The sequence below is a fragment of the Bufo bufo genome, chromosome 2 (genome assembly GCF_905171765.1).
Source record: "Bufo bufo chromosome 2, aBufBuf1.1, whole genome shotgun sequence".
NCBI lineage: Eukaryota > Metazoa > Chordata > Amphibia > Anura > Bufonidae > Bufo > Bufo bufo.
In genome coordinates, this window is record NC_053390.1 from 320,500,598 (window position 1) to 320,522,832 (window position 22,235).

Sequence of the window (22,235 nt, forward strand, 5' to 3'; positions counted from 1 at the left end):
AAGTGATTAAAAAATATATATATGCCTGCCTGAGGGCTAAGCCGGCCTGTTCGTAAAGCTGGGGTTAGACTGTTGGCATAATACTTAGATGTTAAAGAATGGCCTGTTGGATGAGGCACTGTTGAAGCAAGGTAAGGATCATTACCAATGGGAAATGGATGCTGGAAAAAAGAAAATATTTGAGAAATTCCAACAAGATGTTATTTATGAAAATAAAGGCACTGCAAAGATTGCCACAAAGTCAAAATGATGCAAGATAACAGGCAAGCTGAGCATTTACAAACCTGCAGTATTCCCTGAATAATGCATTGATTTTTATTTTTTTGCTAGATGTGGTTGAGGTTTTGAAAACGTGCTGCGTTTTACCTGTCCGTAATATACCGACAGCTTGTGTACGGGACAGACTGACCAGCTTCTGTCCATGGCAACCCCAGAGGACATTGTTACGCCTCCAGTTCCAGTGGCAACCATCAAGACACTGTGGTCATGGGGAGCCTAATAGAAAGGGGCTCCCTCCTTTTCCCATGTAAACCAATGTTTTTGCCATAGTTGCTATGGATTGTGATATCTCTACACTGAGGCACATGGGCGTGCCTAGGGTACATTACGAAGGGCAGGGACTCCATGTGCCTTTATATACACTCACTTCAGTAAATATAATGCACTGTTGCCTAAGTAAGGCCATTAAAGGGGCTATCCAGTAATATTGATGACCTATCCTCAGAATAGCTCATCAACATCAGATCAGTTGTTAAAAGAGACTGGCCTCCATGAGCACTGTGGCTTCTTCCTTGGCCATGTGAGTCACAGTTGCAGCTCAGCCCCACTAAAGTGATGGGAATGGATGACCCCTTTAAGGAAACTTAACAGATTATATTTATATTCTGAAGTAGGGTTGCACTGGGTACCAAAGTCTCAATACTTTTTCGATACAATACTGGGATTGGTGTTTTTCTGATACCATCAGTCACTATTAGAGAACATGGCGTGTGCAAAATGTAGCGCTTGCCATCTTCTCATAAGCAGTCGCACAGTAGAGAAGGGGGAGGGGGGAGTGCCCCTCCCTTCCCACTGTGTGCAGCTGGCCACTCCCACCAATGAAATAGCTGAAGGGCCTGATAGAAAAGTGTCAGGGAAAGGAGGAGAGGGGAGAAGAGGAGGGCATGGGAGAGGGAAAGGAGGAGAAGGGAGAAGAGGAGGGCATGGGAGAGAGAAACTCAGTGACCTGGAGGTACTGGAAACTGATAAGTTAAAGGACCTTTAATGATGTCATTGCCATGTGACCAATAGCATTCACTTGTTATTGGTCACAAGGTGAAATCAAAGGTCCTTTTACTTAGCCGAACCAAGCGTTTATTTGGGAGCCAGGAGAGACTGCTTGTTTGGCTGACAGTTATTTAAAAATGCATGGGCACCTTTAGTGCGATTTCACTTTTTTTGGTGACATTTTTTTGCCACCTTTTGCTTTTTTTTTTTTTTTTGCATAAAACAAAGGCAGTTGCAGATGCTTGGAATTAATGCACACGGTACAAACTTGCTTTGAGTGTGCCATTTTGCCTCTTGTTTTGGTGGGTTTTTGTCCCATAGAAATATATGTTTTTTTAACACTGCAAAACAAGTGGTGTTTTTACACTGCAGGTTTTTTAATGGCTTTTTTTTTCACACTGATTTTCTGAGAAAGAGACAGACTGTATGTACCCGAAAAACACCATAAAAACCGCATGTGGTTAAACATCCCAAATGCGAAAAAATGCCACAAAGAAGCAATAAAAATGCAACTTTACGGAAAAATAAAAAGTACTGCGACTGTACCCTTACTCACTTTTAGCAAGTCTAACTATTAAAAGGATTGTAAAGTGTACAAAAAATATTTTTAATCCCAATTAGAGATGAGCAAATCTATTCTACCGATTTGGAATTTGTCCTAAATTTCCTAACAAACGATTGTATGCCTCAAACTTTTCAATCAGTGGTTTTCCATAATTCTTTTTTTATCTATTCCTATGCTTGTGTCCCCACAAAGATTCTGTGACATTCAAGTCAGTCTCCTTTCCAGAAGTCTCATATTAGCAACCCATCTCTTTCTGGATAACTACCCTTTAACAGAGCAGAGGAAAGACAAATTTGATTGGCTGCCTTTGAGGCCTTGATTGGGGTACTATTTCTCCTTATAGAGAGCACACGAGGTGTTTTCTAAGGCAGTCAAAGCTCTTCTGCGTTTCTGTGAAACATATATGAAGATTTGCATATCTTATGTTTCCTGGCATCAGATAGGCTTAGGTAATATGAAACTGAACTGCACTGCCTGGCCTACAATACTCTGCACACATACTGCCCAGACAATGTATGAGTGTATACACTAGAGTTGTATACTAGTCTAAGAGCACTACATACCAATTTTCAGGGCAATTGGAGCATATTGGATTAAGGTAGAATCGGACTCCAATCAAAAATAAAATAAATCTGATAAAATTTTAAGACTCTCTAATCCTAAATCAAACTATAGTGTAAATTAAGCAACAATTTATTAGGCTTTTAAACATTTATTTTGCTCAGGTCTACAAAGCATGAATATATGAAGTCATGAACACCAAGATTAACAAGTATAAACCTGTGCATTCTCCATCAGAAGTGCAGCAGATGGTCTTAAAGAAAAGAAAAAGCCATTCACACTGCTTCTCTAGTCAGCACGCTTCCCACAGATCAGAGCAGAAATTCCACATCCTTTTTCATAGAACCTGAGGGATGCATTATAAAACACCTGTCCAGATAGTCCTAAGAATTGTTTTCTCCTTCAGATTACCATCAGATTTAGATTACAGCCATCTGTTGCACACCTGAGGAACTCAGCAGAATGTATGTACTGCACACTTGGGAACCGTCTGAAAACAAAATCTATTCTACCTGGATTGTACTAAAATAATTATTTTCTTAACTAAATGCTTTTACATATGTAACAATCACATATAAAGTAACACAAAAACAGGTTAAAAAAAAATTAAAATCTAATGCAGACTAGTTGTTATTTCCACCTACAAGTAATGCCTCATTCACACATCAAGTGTTTTGGTCAGTGATTTCCATTGGTGATATTGAGCCATAACCAGGTGTGGCTCTAAACACAGAACAGGGATGCTCAACCTGCGGCCCTCTAGCTGTTGCAAAACTATAACTCCCAGTATGCCCGAATCTCTGTAGGCTGTCCAGGCATGCTGGGAATTGTAGTTTTGCAACAGCTGGAAGGCTGCATGTTGGGCATCCCTGCCTAAAGCCTCATTCACACGTCGATGTTTCACTGACGTGTGCTGCACGTGTTCTCAACGGATAGCACACGTCCCCATTCATTGTGTGTATTCAGACAGTGTTTTAGCACTGTCCGTGGGTCCGTGTTTTTAGCACGGATGCATGCTCTATTTTTTCCGTGTTCACAGATCCATCACGTCCATTATAGTCTATGGGTCCGCGAAAACCACTGATGTAACACGGATGCTATTCGTGTTGCATCCGTTTTTCACTGATAATTAAGAAGAGATGCTTTCAAAATAAATTTTCAGCTGTTCAGTGTCAGTGAAACACTGATGCAACACGGACAGCAAAAAACTGACACACTGACCCAACACGGATGCATCACTGACCACGGATTTGAGCACGGACACGGATGTGTGAATGAGGCTTTATACCCCATGTATGTGGAGGCTCCAATCCTGGTTCTGGCTCACAATCACTGACGTGTGAATGAGGCTGCCCACTGAGCCACAACATTTCTCACAGCTGCCTTTTCTACCACATCTTAGTTCTCCGTGGCAGTTAGCCAACAGCAGGCATGCAGATTTTTGCCAAATAAATGGAATGGGGGAGGGGTTCTCTAATCTTGTAGAATCTAAATCATGACCTGGTAATACGTATTTGATCTCAACCCACAGAGATGAGGCTTACCGAGTGGAATGAGGTCAAAGGTGTCTGTATAGTTTTCAATTGCCGTTTATTGTATTGTTATGCACATTTTCTAGTATTAGGATCACTGTTGGATTATTTTGCTATTTTTCTGTGCCTTTTTTGTGGTTGGCATTTATATGCACATGTTTATTAGCCTCACCCAGGGTCTACTGGTTTTGGTCATTTATCCATATATTTTAAGACAGGAGGGTTGGTGGAGGGTTTGTGCTTATGGCACTCCTCTTCGTGTAGCACATATTGTAGGTGTTGTTTTAATGGTTTTCGCTTTTTAGCTCTTGTCTACAATTGGAATATAGTAATAAAGGTTAATTATTTTTTTAGAAAGTTTTTAGATGTGCTCAAGGTACATATTACCACTTTTTGCTGTAAGATTTTGGAGTGTTTTCATTTTTCAGTTATGACGTTTGTATTTTAATAGTTCAGGCATTTTGGGACACGGCAATACCTATAATCTTTATCATATATTCATTTTTCTTTTTAATATGGGGAAGGGGGTGATTTGAACTCAGTTATGTTTTAAAAACTTTTAAATGCTCACCAACTTTTCAAATAACTTCTTAAAGTCACTTTAGTTGACCCTGAACAAATCTTTAAATCATTGTGATTAAAAATGTTTAGGTTATCCACCCTAAAAACACTTAAAATCCCTGCCACTAGGGATCTTCCTTCTAGCAATTTTGCTGTTCACTTACTGTTGCTAGGTAAATCCCGTCCTTAACAGCAAGGAGAGCTAAACGGAATGATGGCAGTGTGTGTGGGGGTGTCTCCAGAGCTCAGTGAGATTCTGAACTCAATGCAGAGGCCCTCCTCCCCATCCAGAGCTTAGCGCTTAAACACTGCAGAATGTTTAACATCTCAGACTACTGTTTTCTGTGTATAAGATTGGTTTTTCCAGCTCACCTCCTTGGCCTTTGCTCTCCCGTGTGTCCCAGTATAGCAGGAATAAAGTAGAAAAAATAGTTTCGGCACTAAAGTTGTATTCCAATAAAAGCTGTTATTGGATTACAACTTTAGTGCCAAAACCATTTTTTTCTACTTATTCCTACTGTTTTCTGTGTCTGGACAGCCACATCTCCTCTCCAATATACAGCAAATGCATTTGTTACCCCAGTCTTAATAGAATACATTTATGAACTGCTTTCGTGCCTATGCATATTTTCGTTTAAAACCACAGAAACCCATTAGCTATGACACCACTCAGTAAATGCCATATTTAAGGACCAGACTTCAGCCATACATGTACAGCAGATGTCAGTAAGAGGTTTAAATTTTTTTATTTATAATTTTTTACTACTCATCCCGATTTAAATATGTATTCCATGGACAAGGCTCACAAATCTGTATCTGTTTCAATGTATGCATGCCTTTAACAGCCATTTGAGGGTGAATATTTATGGGGTAAATAAGCATGTTGTGGAAGTCCAGGTTTTAGACCTAAACGTGCCGCTTGCAATACTCAGAACCACTGTAAACCTGAAGTTTAGAGTCCACTGAGCAGACAATGGCTGGGGCCAGAGGGTGGAGGAGGACAAGATCAGGACCCAGATTGTCAGTAGCTAGGTAAATGGTAAAAGAAGTGGTAGGAGCAAGTGCAAGAGTGGCTAGTCCTGACCTACCACACACTAGTAAATATGCCCGTTTGGCTGATATTAGGGATACAAGTGCAAGGCCAGCATCACAACAGCAAGCACTGCTCCTGGCAACCATGTGGATGACTGCTGTAGAAAGGATGGGATGACTGCAGCAGAGCTCCGATAGATGCTGGTGGTAGGGACTCTTATTAGGCAGATAGGGTCATCTTCTGAAAAGTGCGTTTTCTTCGGGTTGCTCAAGTTTGGCATTTTGCAGATTTGACAGATTGAACATTTTTGCGCAAAGGAAGCTTAAAACAGGAATAGAACAGGTTCACGTAAAGTGGTTGTGTCATCTGGACATACCACCTCTTGGAGAGGAGGGAGACATGAACCGTGAACAGGCGGCACTGCATGCACTGAATACGCCTTGCAAAAACCGAGCCAGATGCAGTCAGGAACACTTCAAAACGTGGTGCTCAGCAAAATAGTGTATAGTATACCCCATGATCTTGGTTTGAGGGCTGTTGACACAGTCCTGAGCAGAAGCAATAAGAGTGCGGTTTTCATTGAATTCGTCCACAGGGCATTGGACCTTGTTTTGTCAAACAACGTCTTTCAATTTGATGGACAGTGGTACCGCCAGGTACTAGGTACGGCAATGGGCACGCCTGTTTCGTGCACATTCGCCAACCTGTACCTGGCGGTATTTGAGGAGACCTATATTTTCGCGGTGGATAACCCCTATGTGAGACACATTAGCCTATTTCTGAGATATGTGGACGACATTTTTCTGGTCTGGTCGGGGAGCGAGGAGTCTTGTCGTGCATTTGTCGACCATCTTAACGTATGTAACCACATGAACATGAAGTTCACCATCAATTTTGGTGGTGAAGTTCTGGATTTTCTAGATGTACATGTTATGGTTAAAGATGGAGCGATACACACCTGTGGTTATCGCAAGCCGACAGCGACTAACTCGCTCCTCCACCAGACCAGTTTCCATCCAGCATCCGTCACACGCGCAGTCCCATACGGGCAGTTTGTCCGTCTGCGTAGAATCAATGACACGGACGAAGGTTTCCTTCGCCAAGCTGAGGAACTCAGGGCTAGGCTCATTGATGGGGGTTATCCGCCGCGAGAAGTCTCCACAGCTTTATTAAAAGCATCCACACTTGAACGTAATTCGTTGCTCACTGAACGGAGCAACAGTACCAAACCTTCACGCTTCGCTTTTACATTCCAATATAGTCCGGTTGCCGAAATGGTCCGGCAGAGTATCAATCGAAACTGGGACCTCCTCAAGGGAGACCCCACTCTTAATAGCTTCACTGAAAATAGACCATTGGTCACATTTAAAAGATGCCCCACAATCAAAGACAAATTAGTCAGAAGTGTTTTCTCTTCACCAAGAGATGAAATTTGGTTAAAGAAACCGATGGGCAATTTTAGATGTGGCCATTGTTCCTTCTGCACACTTAATGTCTGTTCCAGGAATCTACAAATAGGCAGTGTATCACATACAGTACGGGACTTTATTAACTGCCGTACGTCATACGTGGTATATGTAGTTTTCTGTCCCTGCAGACGCTTCTACATTGGAAAGACAATTCGCCCCCTTTTTGAGCGCATTCGCGAACATGTTGGTTCCATTCGATCAGGCAAAGGCAGCCCTCGCCTCATTGAACATATCCGCACGGCCCACGACGCGTATCCGCGTTGTCTCTCCTTTGCGGGCGTAGAGCATGTCCGCCCTATCCCTCGGGGTGGTGACCGGCATCGCCTACTCCTGCAGAGGGAGGCAAGGTGGATTATGCGTACGGAAGCCATGCGTGCGGTAGGAATGAATGACAGAAATGACATGTCTGTATTCTTGTGACATTCCAGGCGCCCATATATGGAGGGACTTTGTGGCGATTTGTCTTTCCCATGTAGAAGCAGATCCTCCCTTTTCATCCCTTGCAGCAAAAAGCTTTGTAGCTGTTCTATCAGGCCTTATACACGTACCGCGGACTTTGGTCCATGTTAAAGCATTCTGATCCATTACCGTAGCTTAGACCAGTTATCTCATTTTCGAATCTCTTACATGCTCTAATATGTATTTTGCAACATTCGTCCTCTCTATGTATATGCTCCCTTTATTTGTCCTAATTCTGGCCCAATTAACCATATGATTGTAACCTAACCTGTCGTTTTGCATGTAATTTTAACACGTCATATCCGTGGGAGTGAGATACTTGCTGACGGCGTCGGCCGTCCCCTCATCCACTTTGCATAAAGCGCACATATGCGCAATGACGTAATCAGTGGCCTGAGGAAGCGCGTCTGAGCGCGCGAAACGGCCGTCGCTGCTCGCAACTATGTGTCCGCCCTGGATCCCCACTGCTACCTGTTGAGGAAGCTACAATAAAGGATACTTTTTGATACACTTCGGTGAGTGCCGCAACTTTGTTTTTCACTTCTCTCTCCAAGTTGCCATACCACCTCTTGGACCCACTCCTACCTCAAGAATGGAGACTGTCAGACACAGAGGTGGCAGAGCAAGCGTGACTCTCCCCTTACTCCAATAGGCCTTCTGAAAATGGCCATGCATGCTATTTTTTTTATGTCTTATTAAAGTGAATGAATAAAGCCATGCTTGTGTAGGCACCTCTCTGTTCCTTACAGGGCACAAAGAGGCAACTGCAGATCACACCTGTGGATATGCCATAAATGTCCAAATGACACAATCCCTTTAAGGGTCCATTCACACGTCCGTAATTTGGGTCTGCATTCGTTCCGCAATTTGCGGACCCATTCACTTTCAATGGGGCTGAAACAGATGCAAATCCACATTTCCTGGATCCGCATCAGTTTTTACGGGATCCGCAATTTCGTTCCTGGAAAAAATAGAACATGTCCTATTCTTGTCCGCAATTGCGGACCAGAAAAGGCATTTTCTATTATAGTGTCTGTGATGTGCGGATCCGCAAATTGTGGATCGCACATTGCAGGTGTCCTTGTTTTGCGGATCCGCAAAACACTTACGGACGTGTGAATGGACCCTTATCACACGTCCGTATGTGTTTTGCGGATCCGCAAAACAAGGACACTTACGCAAAACACTTACGGACGTGTGATAAGGGTCCATTCACACGTCCGTAAGTGTTTTGCGGATCCGCAAAACAAGGACACCTGCAATGTGCGATCCACAATTTGCGGATCCGCACATCACAGACACTAATAGAAAATGCTTTTTCTGGTCCGCAATTGCGGACAAGAATAGGACATGTTCTATTTTTTTCAGGAACGAAATTGCGGATCCCAAAAACACGGATGCGGATCCCGAAAATGCGGATGCGGATCCAGGAAATGTGGATTTGCATCCGTTCCAGCCCAATTGAAAGTGAATGGGTCTGCAAATTGCGGAACGAATGCGGATCCAAATTACGGACGTGTGAATGGACCCCAAGTCTGTTGCTTTACAGTTTTAGATTCTATAAAGCACTTGTTACAAGTTATACAGGGAGTTCTGGAAGAAAGTGTAACAAATGCAATACGATAACCCAATAATCAATGGCTGAACAGTCTCATGCAGAATCATTTTCAGACGTAACAAATTGACACCTGAGGTCAATTAATGACACACAGATTAGCAAAAAAAATGCAGAATAGATTAGTTCATAGACCAATTATATAGATCAACATACATCAAAAATACAGTGATTAAACAAGTTATTGATCTGTCAATTAAAAACTACAATTAGAACATCCCTGATCAATCTAACTTTGCATCAGATCTTTAAAGAGGAGCAGCAAAAGCGAAGACCAATAGATGTTGCTAGGAGTTTACTTGAAGATACGCAATAAAGGCTTGTAACCAGGGATTTATTCTTAAGGTGCTGGCCCACAGTGCAGTTCTGCCATGCTTTCAGGATGCAGTTTTCAGTTTAGCCAGTTAGCAGCCTCATTAAAGCCTGGTGTTCTGCATAGTGGGAATAATGTACCCAGCTAGCTACAATAAATAAAAAAATAAAAAACACTGCATCCTGAATGCATCTCATAACTGCACTGTGTGCCAGCACCCTTAGAGCTTGTTCACACAACCGTGCCGTGTTTTACGGTGCGCAAATTGCAGATCCGCAAAATACGGAATACGTCCGTGTGCCTTCTGCAATTTGCGGAACGGAACAGGCGGCCCATTATAGAAATGCCTATTCTTGTCCGTAAAACAGACAAGAATAGGACATGTTTTAAAATTTTTGCGGGGCCAGGGAAGCGAGCAACAGATGCGGACAGCACACGGAGTGCTGTCCGCATCTTTTGCGGCCCCATTAAAGTGAATGGGTCCGCACTATAGCCGCAAAAGACGCGGCTCGGATGCGAAAATAACACCACGGTCATGTGAATGAGTCCTTAGGGAGGGGTTACTATCAGAACTACAGAAAATACTTAAAGGGGTTGTATCATAAGACAATAGGGGCATATTACTAGGATGTGCCCCCATTGTATGATGGTGGGGGTTGCATCTACCTCGTAATCGGAGGTGGGACCTGCACCTATCATACAATGGGGGCACAGCCTAGCAATATGTTCCCATTGTCTGAGATGATAAAACCCCTTTAAATTACTAATTTAGAGCAAATTTAGTTCTTGCGCAAATAAGGTTACATCATATAAACAAATATAATAAGGCCATGTTCTGATAAGCTAGATTTAGGATTCTGCACGGATAATACACAAACTACAGTACAATATATGTGAATGGGTTTTACAAAGAGCAAAATCCATGTCGTCTTTCTGAGGTTTTATGGGAAAATTGGAAATAGATTTTTTTTCTCACCCTGTCTCACCTCCATCAATCTACCCTATCTGTTTAACCACCTCCCGACCGCCTAACGCAGGGATGCATCCTGCGGGCGGCCGGGTTATTCCTCCTGGACGCATATACGAGAGATGACGCGCATATGCGGCCCGCACATGCGCAGTGCGGGTCGGCAAAAGGCGCAGAAGGAGTTGGTCACCAGCCTGCCAGCCAATGATAGTCGCTGGCAGGTTGGTGACTTTTAAAATAACGAACCACCAGACATAACACATTATATTTATAAATATAATGTGTTAAATGGCTTCTGTGCTCTCTGCTGGGTCCTTTTCGTTGGTTGGTCCCAGCAGAGAGCACAGATCACAGTGAGTACACCAAGCACTACATATTTAGCCCCAGATCACCCCCCCAATTAACCCCTTGATCACCCCTGTCAATCACTAGTGAAAGGGAAAAAAGTGATCAGTGTAAACTGTCACTTTTTTTTTTCTTCACCAGTGTTGACTGTTAGGTTTAGGTTAGTTTAGGCCCCATTTGGTAGGTAGTCAGCTTCAGTTAGAGCCCAGCCCACCGCACACAGTCACTGATTCGCTGATTAGCGTATCGCTAATCAGCATTGGTACTTTATAGTATCTGTAAGTGATCAGAACTGATCACAGTCAGATCTATAATAGTATTAGTGTCACCTTAGCTCGCCCTCCACCCAAAATGCAGTGTTTGCCCGATCAGGCCTGATCGGTCGCCCACACGTGCGTTCACCCACGCCCGCCCCAGTGACAAATTTTTTTTTTATCACTGCACAATCACTACACAAACGCTGTGGCGATAAAAAATATCAAAACTGATTTATTTATTTTTATCGCCACAGCGGCTTCCTGTACTTCGCTAGCCTCCCATTTGTAAGACAGGCTTGCTTTTTTTCTTGGGTAGTCTCAGGGAATACCCCCTAAATTTAGTTGACCAAATGGCAAGGAAGGGGTATTCTTCTGAAGAGGCCTACAGGCTTCTGACCCAGTCAGATGAGGAGTGGGAACCCTCATCTGACGAATCCAGCGGGTCAGAATACGAACCTGTAGAAAGCAGTGGCAGTCTGACCCAACGTTCGGACGATGAGGTTGAGGTCTCTGATACCACCAGGCGTACCCGGCCCCGTGTTGCTAGACCACAGGTTGCGCAGGATCCGCTTAAGGGCAGCAGAGTGGGGCTGGCGCTGTCTGATTACGTGGTGAGGCATACACCAGCAGCGCAGCCCATCCTGGACCTAGTACCAGCACTGCTGTAGAACATGGTGAAGTGGCGAGCACCAGAAGGGCAGTTGAAGCTGGTACGGTGGCACGTGCATTAGTTCCCCCGTTGCAGCCACCGCACAGACAGGCCCGTAGATCCCCTAGAGTCCCTGAGGTGCTGGCAAACCCTGATTGGCAGCCCAACCCTGATTGGCAGCCCCCAACTTCAGCCACACCAGTAGTTCCCCCTTTCACCGCCCAGTCTGGAGTTCGGGTTGAGAGAGCTCAGGTCGGATCGGCACTGGGGTTTTTTGAGCTATTCTTCACTGCGGAGCTCTTTGACTTAGTCGTGGCAGAAACAAACCGGTATGCCACTCAATTTATAGCCGCCAACCTGGGAAGCTTTTATGCCCAGTCTTATGCCAAGTTTTCGAATTTAAAACTTTTCTGGGCCTTCTCCTTAACATGGGCCTGACAAAAAAGCATGAATTGCGGTCATATTGGTCCACGAACCGAATTCCTCACATGCCCATGTTCGCTGCTGCCATGTCCAGGACACGATTTGAGACCATCCTGCGTTTCCTGCACTTTAGTGATAACAGCACCTCTCGTCCCAGAGGCCACCCAGCTTTTGACCGGCTCCACAAAATTCAGCACCTCATAGACTACTTTAACACCAAAATTTGCAGATTTGTATACCCCTGAGCAAAACATCTGCATAGACGAGTCCCTGATACATTTTACCAGGCGCCTTGGCTTCAAACAATATGGGGTCAAATTGTATAAGCTCTGTGAAAGGGCCACAGGCTATACGCACAAATTTCGTGTCTATGATGGTAAAGATCAGACCCTGGAGCCGGTCGGTTGCCCTGACTACCTGGGGAGCAGTGGGAAGACAGTCTGGGACTTGGTATCACCCTTATTTGGCAAGGGGTACCACCTTTATGTGGACAATTTCTACACAAGTGTATCCCTCTTCAGGCATTTGTTTCTAGAACAGGTCATGTCACTTACCAGTAGGAGGAGCTCCCGGCCGGATGCAGACATCGCAGCTCGCAGGTAAGTATAATGGTTCTACAAGTTGCTAAGTAACCATGGCAACCGGGACTGCAGTATCGTCCTGGTTGCCATGGTTACCGATCGGAGCCCCAGCGATTAAACTGGGACTCCGATCGGTACACTCCGCTGCCACCAATGATAGGGGGGAGATTTTAATTAGGAGGGGGAGGGAGGGGAGAAGGCCCACTGGCCACCAATGAGTTAACTACAGGGGAGGGAGGGGGGGGGGCGGCCGCACTGGCCACCAATGAGTTAACTACAGGGGAGGGAGGGGGGCCCACTGGCCACCAATGTGTTAACTACAGGGGGGGGGCTGCCAGGCAGCAGGGGGCAGTCATGTACACAGTTCTTTTAGTATATTCTAACCTGAAGCGTCCCCATCACCATGGGAACGCCTCTGTTAGAATATACTGTCGGTTCTGAGTTTTCACGAAGTGAAAACTCAGCTATGAAAAAGCTTTTATGCAGACGGATCTTCGGATCCGTCTGTATAAAAACTAACCTACGGCCACGGATCACGGACACTGATGCCAATCTTGTGTGCATCCGTGTTCTTTCACGGACCCATTGACTTGAATGGGTCCGTGAACCATTGTCCGTCAAAAAAAAATAGGACAGGTCATATTTTTTTGACGGACAGGATACACGGATCACGGTCTCGGCTGCAAAAATGGTGCATTTTCCGATTTTTCCACGGACCCATTGAAAGTCAATGGGTCCGCGAAAAAAAACGGAAAACGGCCACGGATGCACACAACGGTCGTGTGCATGAGGCCTAAGGAGAACAGCAGAAACTCCTAATGCTGGCCATACATGTAATGATTGTGGAGACCCTCAAATGCCAGGGCAGTACAAACACCCCACAAATGACCCCATTTTGGAAAGAAGACACCCCAAGGTATTCGCTGAGGGGCATATTGAGTCCATGAAAGATTGAACTTTTTGTCCCAAGTTAGCGGAAAGGGAGACTTTGTGAGAGAAAAAAATAAATAAATAATAATTATATATTATATATATATAGCTTGACAAAGGCTCCATTGAGAGGGCTGAAATGCTGCATTGCGTTTGGGTGTGAATAAAATATCACCTATTTTCTACCACAAGACCGGAGTGCTGCTCATTTTCTATATATATATATATATATATATATATATATATATATATATATATATATATATATTTTTTTTTTTTTTTTTCTCTCACAAAGTCTCCCTTTCCGCTAACTTGGGACAAAAAGTTCAATCTTTCATGGACTCAATATGCCCCTCAGCGAATACCTTGGGGTGTCTTCTTTCCAAAATGGGGTCACATGTGGGTATTTATACTGCCCTGGCATTTTTGGGGCCCTAAAGCATGAGAAGAAGTCTGGAATTCAAATGTCTAAAAATGCCCTCCTAAAAGGTACTCATTGGAATTTGGGCCCCTTTGCGCACCTAGGCTGCAAAAAAGTGTCAAACATGTGGTATCGCCGTACTCTGAGAAGTAGGGCAATGTGTTTTGGGGTGTCTTTTTACATATACCCATGCTGGGTGAGAGAAATATCTCTGTAAATTGAGAACTTTATTTTTCTTATTTTTTCTACAATGTTCTCAATTTACAGAGATATTTCTCTCACCCAGCATGGGTATATGTAAAAATACACCCCAAAACACATTGCCCTACTTCTCCAGAGTACGGCGATACCACATGTGTGACACTTTTTTGCAGCCTAGGTGCGCAAAGGGGCCCAAATTCCAATGAGTACTTTTAGGATTTCACAGGGCATTTTTTACGCATTCGGATTCCAAACAACTTCACACGCTTTAGGGCCCCTAAAATGCCAGGGCAGTATAAATACCCCACAAGTGACCGCATTTTGGAAAGAAGACACCCCAAGGTATTTCGGGAGGGGCATGGCGAGTTCATGTAAAATTTTATTTTTTGTCACAAGTTAGTGGAATATGAGACTTTGTAAGAAAAAATAAATAAATTCAAATTCCGCTAACTTGTGACAAAAAATAAAAACTTCCATGAACACACTATGCCCATCAGCGAATACCTTAGGGTGTCTACTTTCCGAAATGGGGTCATTTGTGGGGTGTTTACTGTCTGGGCATTGTAGAACCTCAGAAAACATGACAGGTGCTCAGAAAGTCAAAGTGCGCAAATTAATTTTTTTGCACCATAGTTTGTAAACGCTATAACTTTTACCCAAACCAATAAATATACACTTATTGCATTTTTTTTTAATGAAGATCATGTATAAAAATAAATTTAGAGAAAAATTTATATAGAAATGTAGTTTTATTTGAAAAATTTTACAACAAAAAGTGAAAAATTTCATTTTTTTTGCAAAAATTTCGGTCAATTTTGATTAATAGCAAAAAAAGTAAAAATGTCAGCAGCAATGAAATGAAATTACCACCAAATGAAAGCTCTATTAGTGAGAAGAAAGGGAGGTAAAAGTCATTTGGGTGGTAAGTTGTATGACCGAGCAATAAACCGTGAAAGTAGTGTAGTGCAGAAGTGTAAAAAGTGGTCTGGTCATTAAGGGGGTTTAAGCTAGGGGAGTTGAGGTGGTTAAAATTGTAAACTTTCTTAAAGTGGGGAAAAAATTATAATTTTAAAATAATTTCTCAATATGCCATGAAAAAAAAAAAAAAAAGTTGGTTTGCTATATAAAAGACATACATACAAAACATGCAAATTAGCAAAGTGATACATTTTAGCAAGTTGAGTGCACCTTGAACATAGGGGATCATTTATAACTGACATACGCCATACATCTTTCGCAGATTGCGGCGCAAAGGTTATTTGTGCTGCAATCTGAGACTTTTCCACGCTCACACCAGGTCTTAAAAAAAAAAAAAAGTAAAAATGTTTTTTCAAACTTGCATTGAAAATGGTCTTCTAGAGGACTGCTCCTCACACAGAGGACAGATTAGAATAGTTAAACTGTAATATTAATTACTGTATTAACATGGTAGTTAGTAGGTTGCAGTGTTCTACAATTATCTCCCCTTCGTATCTCACTCTCTCCATTGTGTGAATTTTTTTATGCGATTTACCTCAATAAAGCTAATATTTTATCATTTCTTGTTAGCGATATGGACCTTATTGTAGGATTGTCAGCCAATTTGGGTTTGTACTATATAATACCTAATCTGCTCCGAGAGCACAATTCCTGATCGAGATTTACATTGGGCCCAGATATAGTAACAGCAGACCTTACCTGATTGTTCTGAATTGTTCCCATGTTTGAAGGAGGATTTATTGTTTTGACCAAACCAGGAATTTCACATAACCCTTGGGCTCCTTGGAAAGGAGCAATTTTATTCTCATTCAACTGCTTGTTAAGCCAGGAAATAACTGGAAGTTAAAAACAAACTATAAATTCAGTGATTTGATAATAATCAAAGCTTAAAATGATAAAATCTATCCCTGTATTTTATCATACTTCAAAACATCTTATCTACACTATAACACTATCTTATAGTAACTATAATAATACAGAAGAGAATGAGCGATCATATAGAGGTCTCTGGTATGGCTATAGAAGGGCATGTAGAAAGTAGGTAGTGAAGAGAGGGGGAAAAAAAAAAAAAAACTACAGCAGCTAAGAATATCAAGTGACATTCACCAATAAATAGTGCTATACAAATAGTTTTACAACACTTGCCATTCTCATTGGTTTTCAACAGTTGCTTGCTCTCTTCCAGTTTCTCAGTTGTACACTCTAGTTGCTTTTGTAACTTCAACACCTAAGAAATGGATTTTAAACAAATAAATGTATGTGTACCTCATGGTATCCACTACACACAAAGGCCAATTGTTGGCATTTTTGATGTGCCGTTATTGCTGCAGCTGAGTAAGCAAAGCAGACAGGGGGAATGGCTGTGGATTTACCAGGTGAATACTGCACATTATTTTATTCAATTTCCACCTTGAGCAAATTGTGATAAATCTATGGGGGGGAGGGGGGAGAGTAACATTTAAGAGTAGATTCACCCTTGTGTTAAATGGATCCGACAGGCTGTTCTTGCAGAAGTTCACCAGATGCAGCTTAGCCGGATACTGCCATTTACAGTCAGACCCCATTGACTATAATGGCATCCAACCGCTTTTTAAAATGTTTTACATTAAATCGGATAAAAAACGTGAATGAGAAAAATACTGCTTATAGTTTAAGTCTTTTGGGGTGGTTTAATCCACACTTTTGCCAAGAGAATAATGGATGTGTTTTTTTTTTTTTTTTTTTTAGGGGAGCTACACAAGCCCTAGCTTGCGTATGTAAAACAAATCAATCAACAAGGGAATGCAGTTTAACCCTCCTCTTATGTTAGGGTCAGAACCGACCCGTTTTCAGGTTTTGAATGTCTATAAGTATCACATAAATTTGTTTATTGCATCAAGATTTTTTTTACTTTGTCAGGAACCTCTATTTAAACAATGTAATAGAAAAAGAATCCTTTTCACTAAATTATAAAATACTGTGGTGAAAATTAAGACGTTTATGGTGTTAGGGTCAATTCTGACCCAGTTATAATATAGGATTATAGGACACTAATAAGTGCCAAAACTGAAATCCTAAACACTCTCTGCTTAGTAACACTGACAGCCAATCACATCTCAACCCTGTGAGCTGTAGTTAGGGAGGGGCCTATCTCTTTGCCTGCTTGTCTGCTTCTCTAATAAAGTAAATAGTCTATTAAGATTTATTTTACCATTTCTTAAATTTGAAAATGAGAGGTATGCTATCAAAAGGTCTAAAAGGTCACACCAAAAATATTAAAACCAATCTTTTCAAGGATAAAGAAGCCTAACAAGGTAACCAAGAGGTAAGAAACAAATCGGATGATAAATAATTGTTCAGAGGGTATTTTATGGCTGATTTAAGACACGGGTCAAAACCGACCCGTTAACATAATGGATAGTAACAGAAAGCTAACATAAGAGGAGGGTTAAGGGTATGAAAAGGGGGTTAAAGACAAAGCCTGGAAACAATAGGCTGGTAAGTTTAACATCTGTTGTGGGTAAACTGTTTGAAGGTTTTCTAAGAGATGCTATCTTGGAGTACCTCAATGAAATTAAGCGAATAATGCCGTATCAGCATGGCTTCATGAGGGATCGGTCATGTCAAACAAATTTCATCCGTTTCTATGAGGAGGTAATTTCTAGACTTGACCAGGGTGAGTCAAATGTACTGTATTTCATATCTTGACTTCTCCAAAGCATTTGACACTGTACCACATAAAAGGTTAGTATATAAAATGAGAATGCTCGGACTGGGAGAATACGTCTGTATGTGGGTAAGTAACTGGCTCAATGATAGAAAACAGAGGGTGGTTATTAACGGTACATACTCAGATTGGGTCACTGTCACTAGTGGAGTACCTCAGGGGTCAGTATTGGGCCCTATTCTCTTCAATATATTTATTAATGATCTTGTAGAAGGCTTGCATAGTAAAATATCAATTTTTGCAGATGACACTAAACTGTGTAAAGTAATTAACACTGAAGAGGACAGTATACTACTACAGAGGGATATGGATAGATTGGATGCTTGGGCAGATAAGTGGCAGATGAGGTTTAACACTGACAAATGTAAAGTTATGCACATGGGAAGGAATAATGCAAGTCACCCGTACATACTAAATGGTAAAACACTCGGTAACACTGACATGAAAAAGGACTTCAGAATTTTAGTAAACAGCAAACTAAGCTGCAGAAACCAGTGTCAGGCAGCTGCTGCCAAGGCCAATAAGATAATGGGTTGCATCAAAAGGGGCATAGATGCCCATGTTAAGAACATAGTCCTACCACTTCACAAATCACTAGTCAGGCCATACATGGAGTACTGTGTACAGTTCTGGGCTCCTGTGAACAGTGCAGACATGGCAGAGCTGGAGAGTGTTCAAAGGAGAGCAACTAAAGTAATAACTGGAATGAGTGACTACAGTACCCTGAAAGATGATCAACATTAGGGTTATTCACTTTAGAAAAAAGATGACTAAGTGACGATCTAATAACTATATATAAATATATCAGGGGTCAGTACAGAGATCACTCCCATCATCTATTTATCCGCAGGACTGTGACGAGGGGACATCCTCTGCATTTGGAGGAAAGAAGGTTTGTACACAAACATAGAAGAGGATTCTTTACGGTAAGCGCAGTGAGACTATGGAACTATCTGCCAGAGGAGGTGGTGATGGTGAATTGGCTAAAAGTTCAAGAGGGGCCTGGATGTATTTTTGGAGTGTAAGAATATTACAGGCTATAGCTATCAGAGATGGGCCGTTGATCCAGGGAATTATTCTTATTGCCTGACTGGAGTCGGGAAGGAATTTATTTTCCCCTAAAGTAGGGAAAATTGGCTTCTAACTCACAGGGTTTTTATTTGCCTTCCTCTGGATCGAATTGCAGGATAGAAGGCTTACCCATGTTACTATAGCAATGATCGATTTGGTGTGCATTAAAATGTCATTCCTAAAAGTATGAAACAGAACCGAACAAGAATGAGTAAAAACTGTAAACTACTGCAGGTTATCTGTATGGGTTTCATTATGCTGGTTCATGGCATCATGGCACACATCAAGTAAAACCAGTAATGCAGGCATTATTGCACAAATTTTTTTTTTTAATCTACTGTTTGTAACAGTCCAGAAATACCTCATCTTCTTTCATCTTCAGGCTATGCTTTACATTAGCTAGCTCAGTTTTCTCTTTTTGAAGCATCTGCTCCTTGCCTCCCAAAAGCTTTTCTTGCTGCATTGTTACAGCATTTTTTAGCTTCATTTTGTCTACCAATTTCTTCATATCAGTTTGCAACTTTTTTATAATTTCATTTGCCTATAAAGGAGAACATAAATAGAAACAACTTGTAGTGCAAGAAAGACAGCAAGGACAAACAGAAATCTATAAAAATATTGAAAAAAATAAAAAATTTATTACTTTTATCAACTCCTCAGAGAGTGATTTGATGGTTGTTTCAAGCTTCACAGTTTGTAGTTGTTTATGTTCAAGAGATTCTTCTAACTTTTTCTAGGAAAAAAAAAAAAATGAAGCAGACACTTGCTTAGTAATTATGTCAACTAAAAGACAAGGCATAAAAATAACTGTACATAATGTTTTTTTTTTATTACATATTTGCAAGTCTCAGGAAAAGTTTTTAGGAAAAATGTTTCTAAACAAACCTCATGTTGTTGAGCACTTTCACAGGCATCTGTGCTTTTTATTACAACTTCCTCTTTAGCCTTGACTTCCTGTTCTAGAACAGCTGTTCGCATTTTATACTGGTTTAGGAGTTTCTCTCTCTCATGGCACTCAGAATCCAGAGCACTAGTCTCTCTTCGGAGAGAGGCTATCTCCTGTTTTGCTCTATGATTTTCCTGGGGGGAAAAATAAAAAATAAAAACATTTCACAAATTAAGGCATTACATGCATTGAGAAACAAAAATCACAAATGGAGACATTTACACTTACAAAGCAAATTATATTTTTGATGGAAAATAGTGTTTATATGTTTATTACAGTTAAAGGGGTTTTTGCCAAGTATGAAAGTTATGCCCTCCACAGGTAAAGGGATAACTGGTTGGTGGGGTGGCAACTCCTCGGACTCCCACAGACCCAAAGAATGGGGCTCCCATGTTTCTCAATGATGAAGCGACGAGGCCAAGTATGCATTCTGCCATTCCATTCTCTATGGGAGCGGAGTACAGAGCTCAGCTATTTCCAACAGCCCCATTGAGATGGAATCAATCATCAGGGCGCATTCTTGAGATTAGTGGGGCTCTGACTGAAGGGACCCCCACCAATCAGTTATCCCTTACCCTGTGTGTAGGGAGATAAACTTTCATACAACTGCTTAAAAAAAAACACAAAAAAAAAACAAATAACTAGGGATAAGCGAATAGACTTCGGATGAAACATCCAAAGTCGATTCGCATAAAACTTAGTTCTAATACCGTACGGAGCAGGAGCTCCGTACAGCATTAGAATGTATTGGCTCTGATTAGCCAAAGTTATTGCTTTGCGAAGTCTTGCGAGACTTCGCGCAAGATCATAAATTAATTTGTACTGTAAAAAAAAACATTTCCCGAACTCTAGTACAGTATTAGAACGAAGTTTTATGCGAATCAACTTCGGATATTCCATCTGAAGTCGATTCGCTCATCCCTACAAAAAATAAAAAATAATCATACTAAACTATATCTAATGATGTGGTTTAAGGGGGTATTCTGGTTATATAATGTTATCCCCCATACACAGTGAAGGTCCTATTGCTGGGGCCCGCACTTAAAACAAGAATGGAGACCGTATAGCCCATAGATCCCTCCAAAATGAACTGAGTGGTCGGTCAGGCATGCACGCAGCTGCTCTACTGATTTCTTTGGGAGTTTGAGACAGCCGACAGCAGTACTTTTCTATCTTTGGAACTCCCACTGAAATCAGTGAAGGACCCTTGCCAACCTAATAGCTTTCCCATATCTGGTTTAAAATTAATTAAATAAACCCCCCCCTTTTTTTTTATCAATCATGTTGTTCAACTGATGAGCACACCATCAAAAAGCTGTAATTTATGGCGGATGTCTTTCACGGTCATGCTGGACCACAACAGAGAATGAGTAGGCTGCTTGTGTAATGTACAAGCAAGCCAGGTCATACGCATTAATAGACTTTTTCGTAGTTGTCTTTTGTACTGGCTAAAGATCCCAAAATGGGGGAACCCCTCCATCAAACCATAATTCCCTAATACAGTATTTAAAGAATAGCTATGATTCCTAAATGCTAAATAGAACTTTCAAAATAATCTTTCTTAAAAATTTCCTACCATTTTGCTTCTGCAGACTGAGTGTGTGTTTTTGTGTTTGTAAGCCTTTAACATAGCTGCTGGTTCTGCTCAACTCGACATCTATCGGTGCTCTGTTTTTGACAGCCCTCTCCCTTTGTCTAAATGTTAGAGATACAACAGGAAGGTTGTACACTGCAGATGTGTATGAAGGGGGATAGAATCAATGGAGGAAAGCTTACACAGGCTGAAGATGGGGAGGAAAGCAGACACAAAGTAGTTTGCATGTGGAAGGCAGCAGCATCCTAGACACACAGATCCATCATGTATTACTGGCAGGGAAAAGTCAACATGACAAAATTCTGAAACTAGGTAGGTTGCTAACTGAACATTAGGATTTTGTGGAAACAAATGAAGGATGACTGCAGTCCAAAATCAGTGCAACTAATAACCACTGCAAGGCATTTTTGAAAGCAAAACCTGCTGCAACTTACATATTTTTATTTATTAACACCCCACTCAAACTGAGAATAACTCTCAGCAGCAACCATCATTTAGGTCATAACACATGAAAAACATGCATACATTGATATTAAACTTCAGGATAATGGGGATATTAAAGTTTGATCATGTTTAGGCTACTTTCACACTTGCGTTCAGAACGGATGCGTCTGCATTAAAACTTAGAAAATTTTCTAAGTGTGAAAGTTGTCTGAGCGGATCCGTTCAGACTTTACATTGAAAGTCAATGGGGAACGGATCCGCTTGAAGATTGAGCCATATAGTGTCATCTTCAAGCGGATCCGTCCCCATTGACTTACATTGTAAGTGTGGACGGATCCGCTCGGCTC

At 41.6% G+C, this 22,235-nt stretch overlaps 1 protein-coding gene across 1 annotated transcript in view; it reads right to left on the reverse strand.

Moving 5' to 3' along the window:
- LOC120991494 (spindle assembly abnormal protein 6 homolog) overlaps window positions 1-22,235 on the reverse strand; it is a 68,581-nt gene that overhangs the window by 17,225 nt on the left and 29,121 nt on the right. Inside the window, exons 9-13 of the mRNA XM_040420301.1 lie at window positions 19,790-19,984; window positions 19,548-19,637; window positions 19,266-19,445; window positions 16,273-16,354; window positions 15,826-15,962 (exon numbers count right to left, since the gene is read on the reverse strand). Coding sequence (XP_040276235.1) covers window positions 15,826-15,962; window positions 16,273-16,354; window positions 19,266-19,445; window positions 19,548-19,637; window positions 19,790-19,984 — 684 coding nt within the window. The remainder of the gene's footprint in view (window positions 1-15,825; window positions 15,963-16,272; window positions 16,355-19,265; window positions 19,446-19,547; window positions 19,638-19,789; window positions 19,985-22,235) is intronic.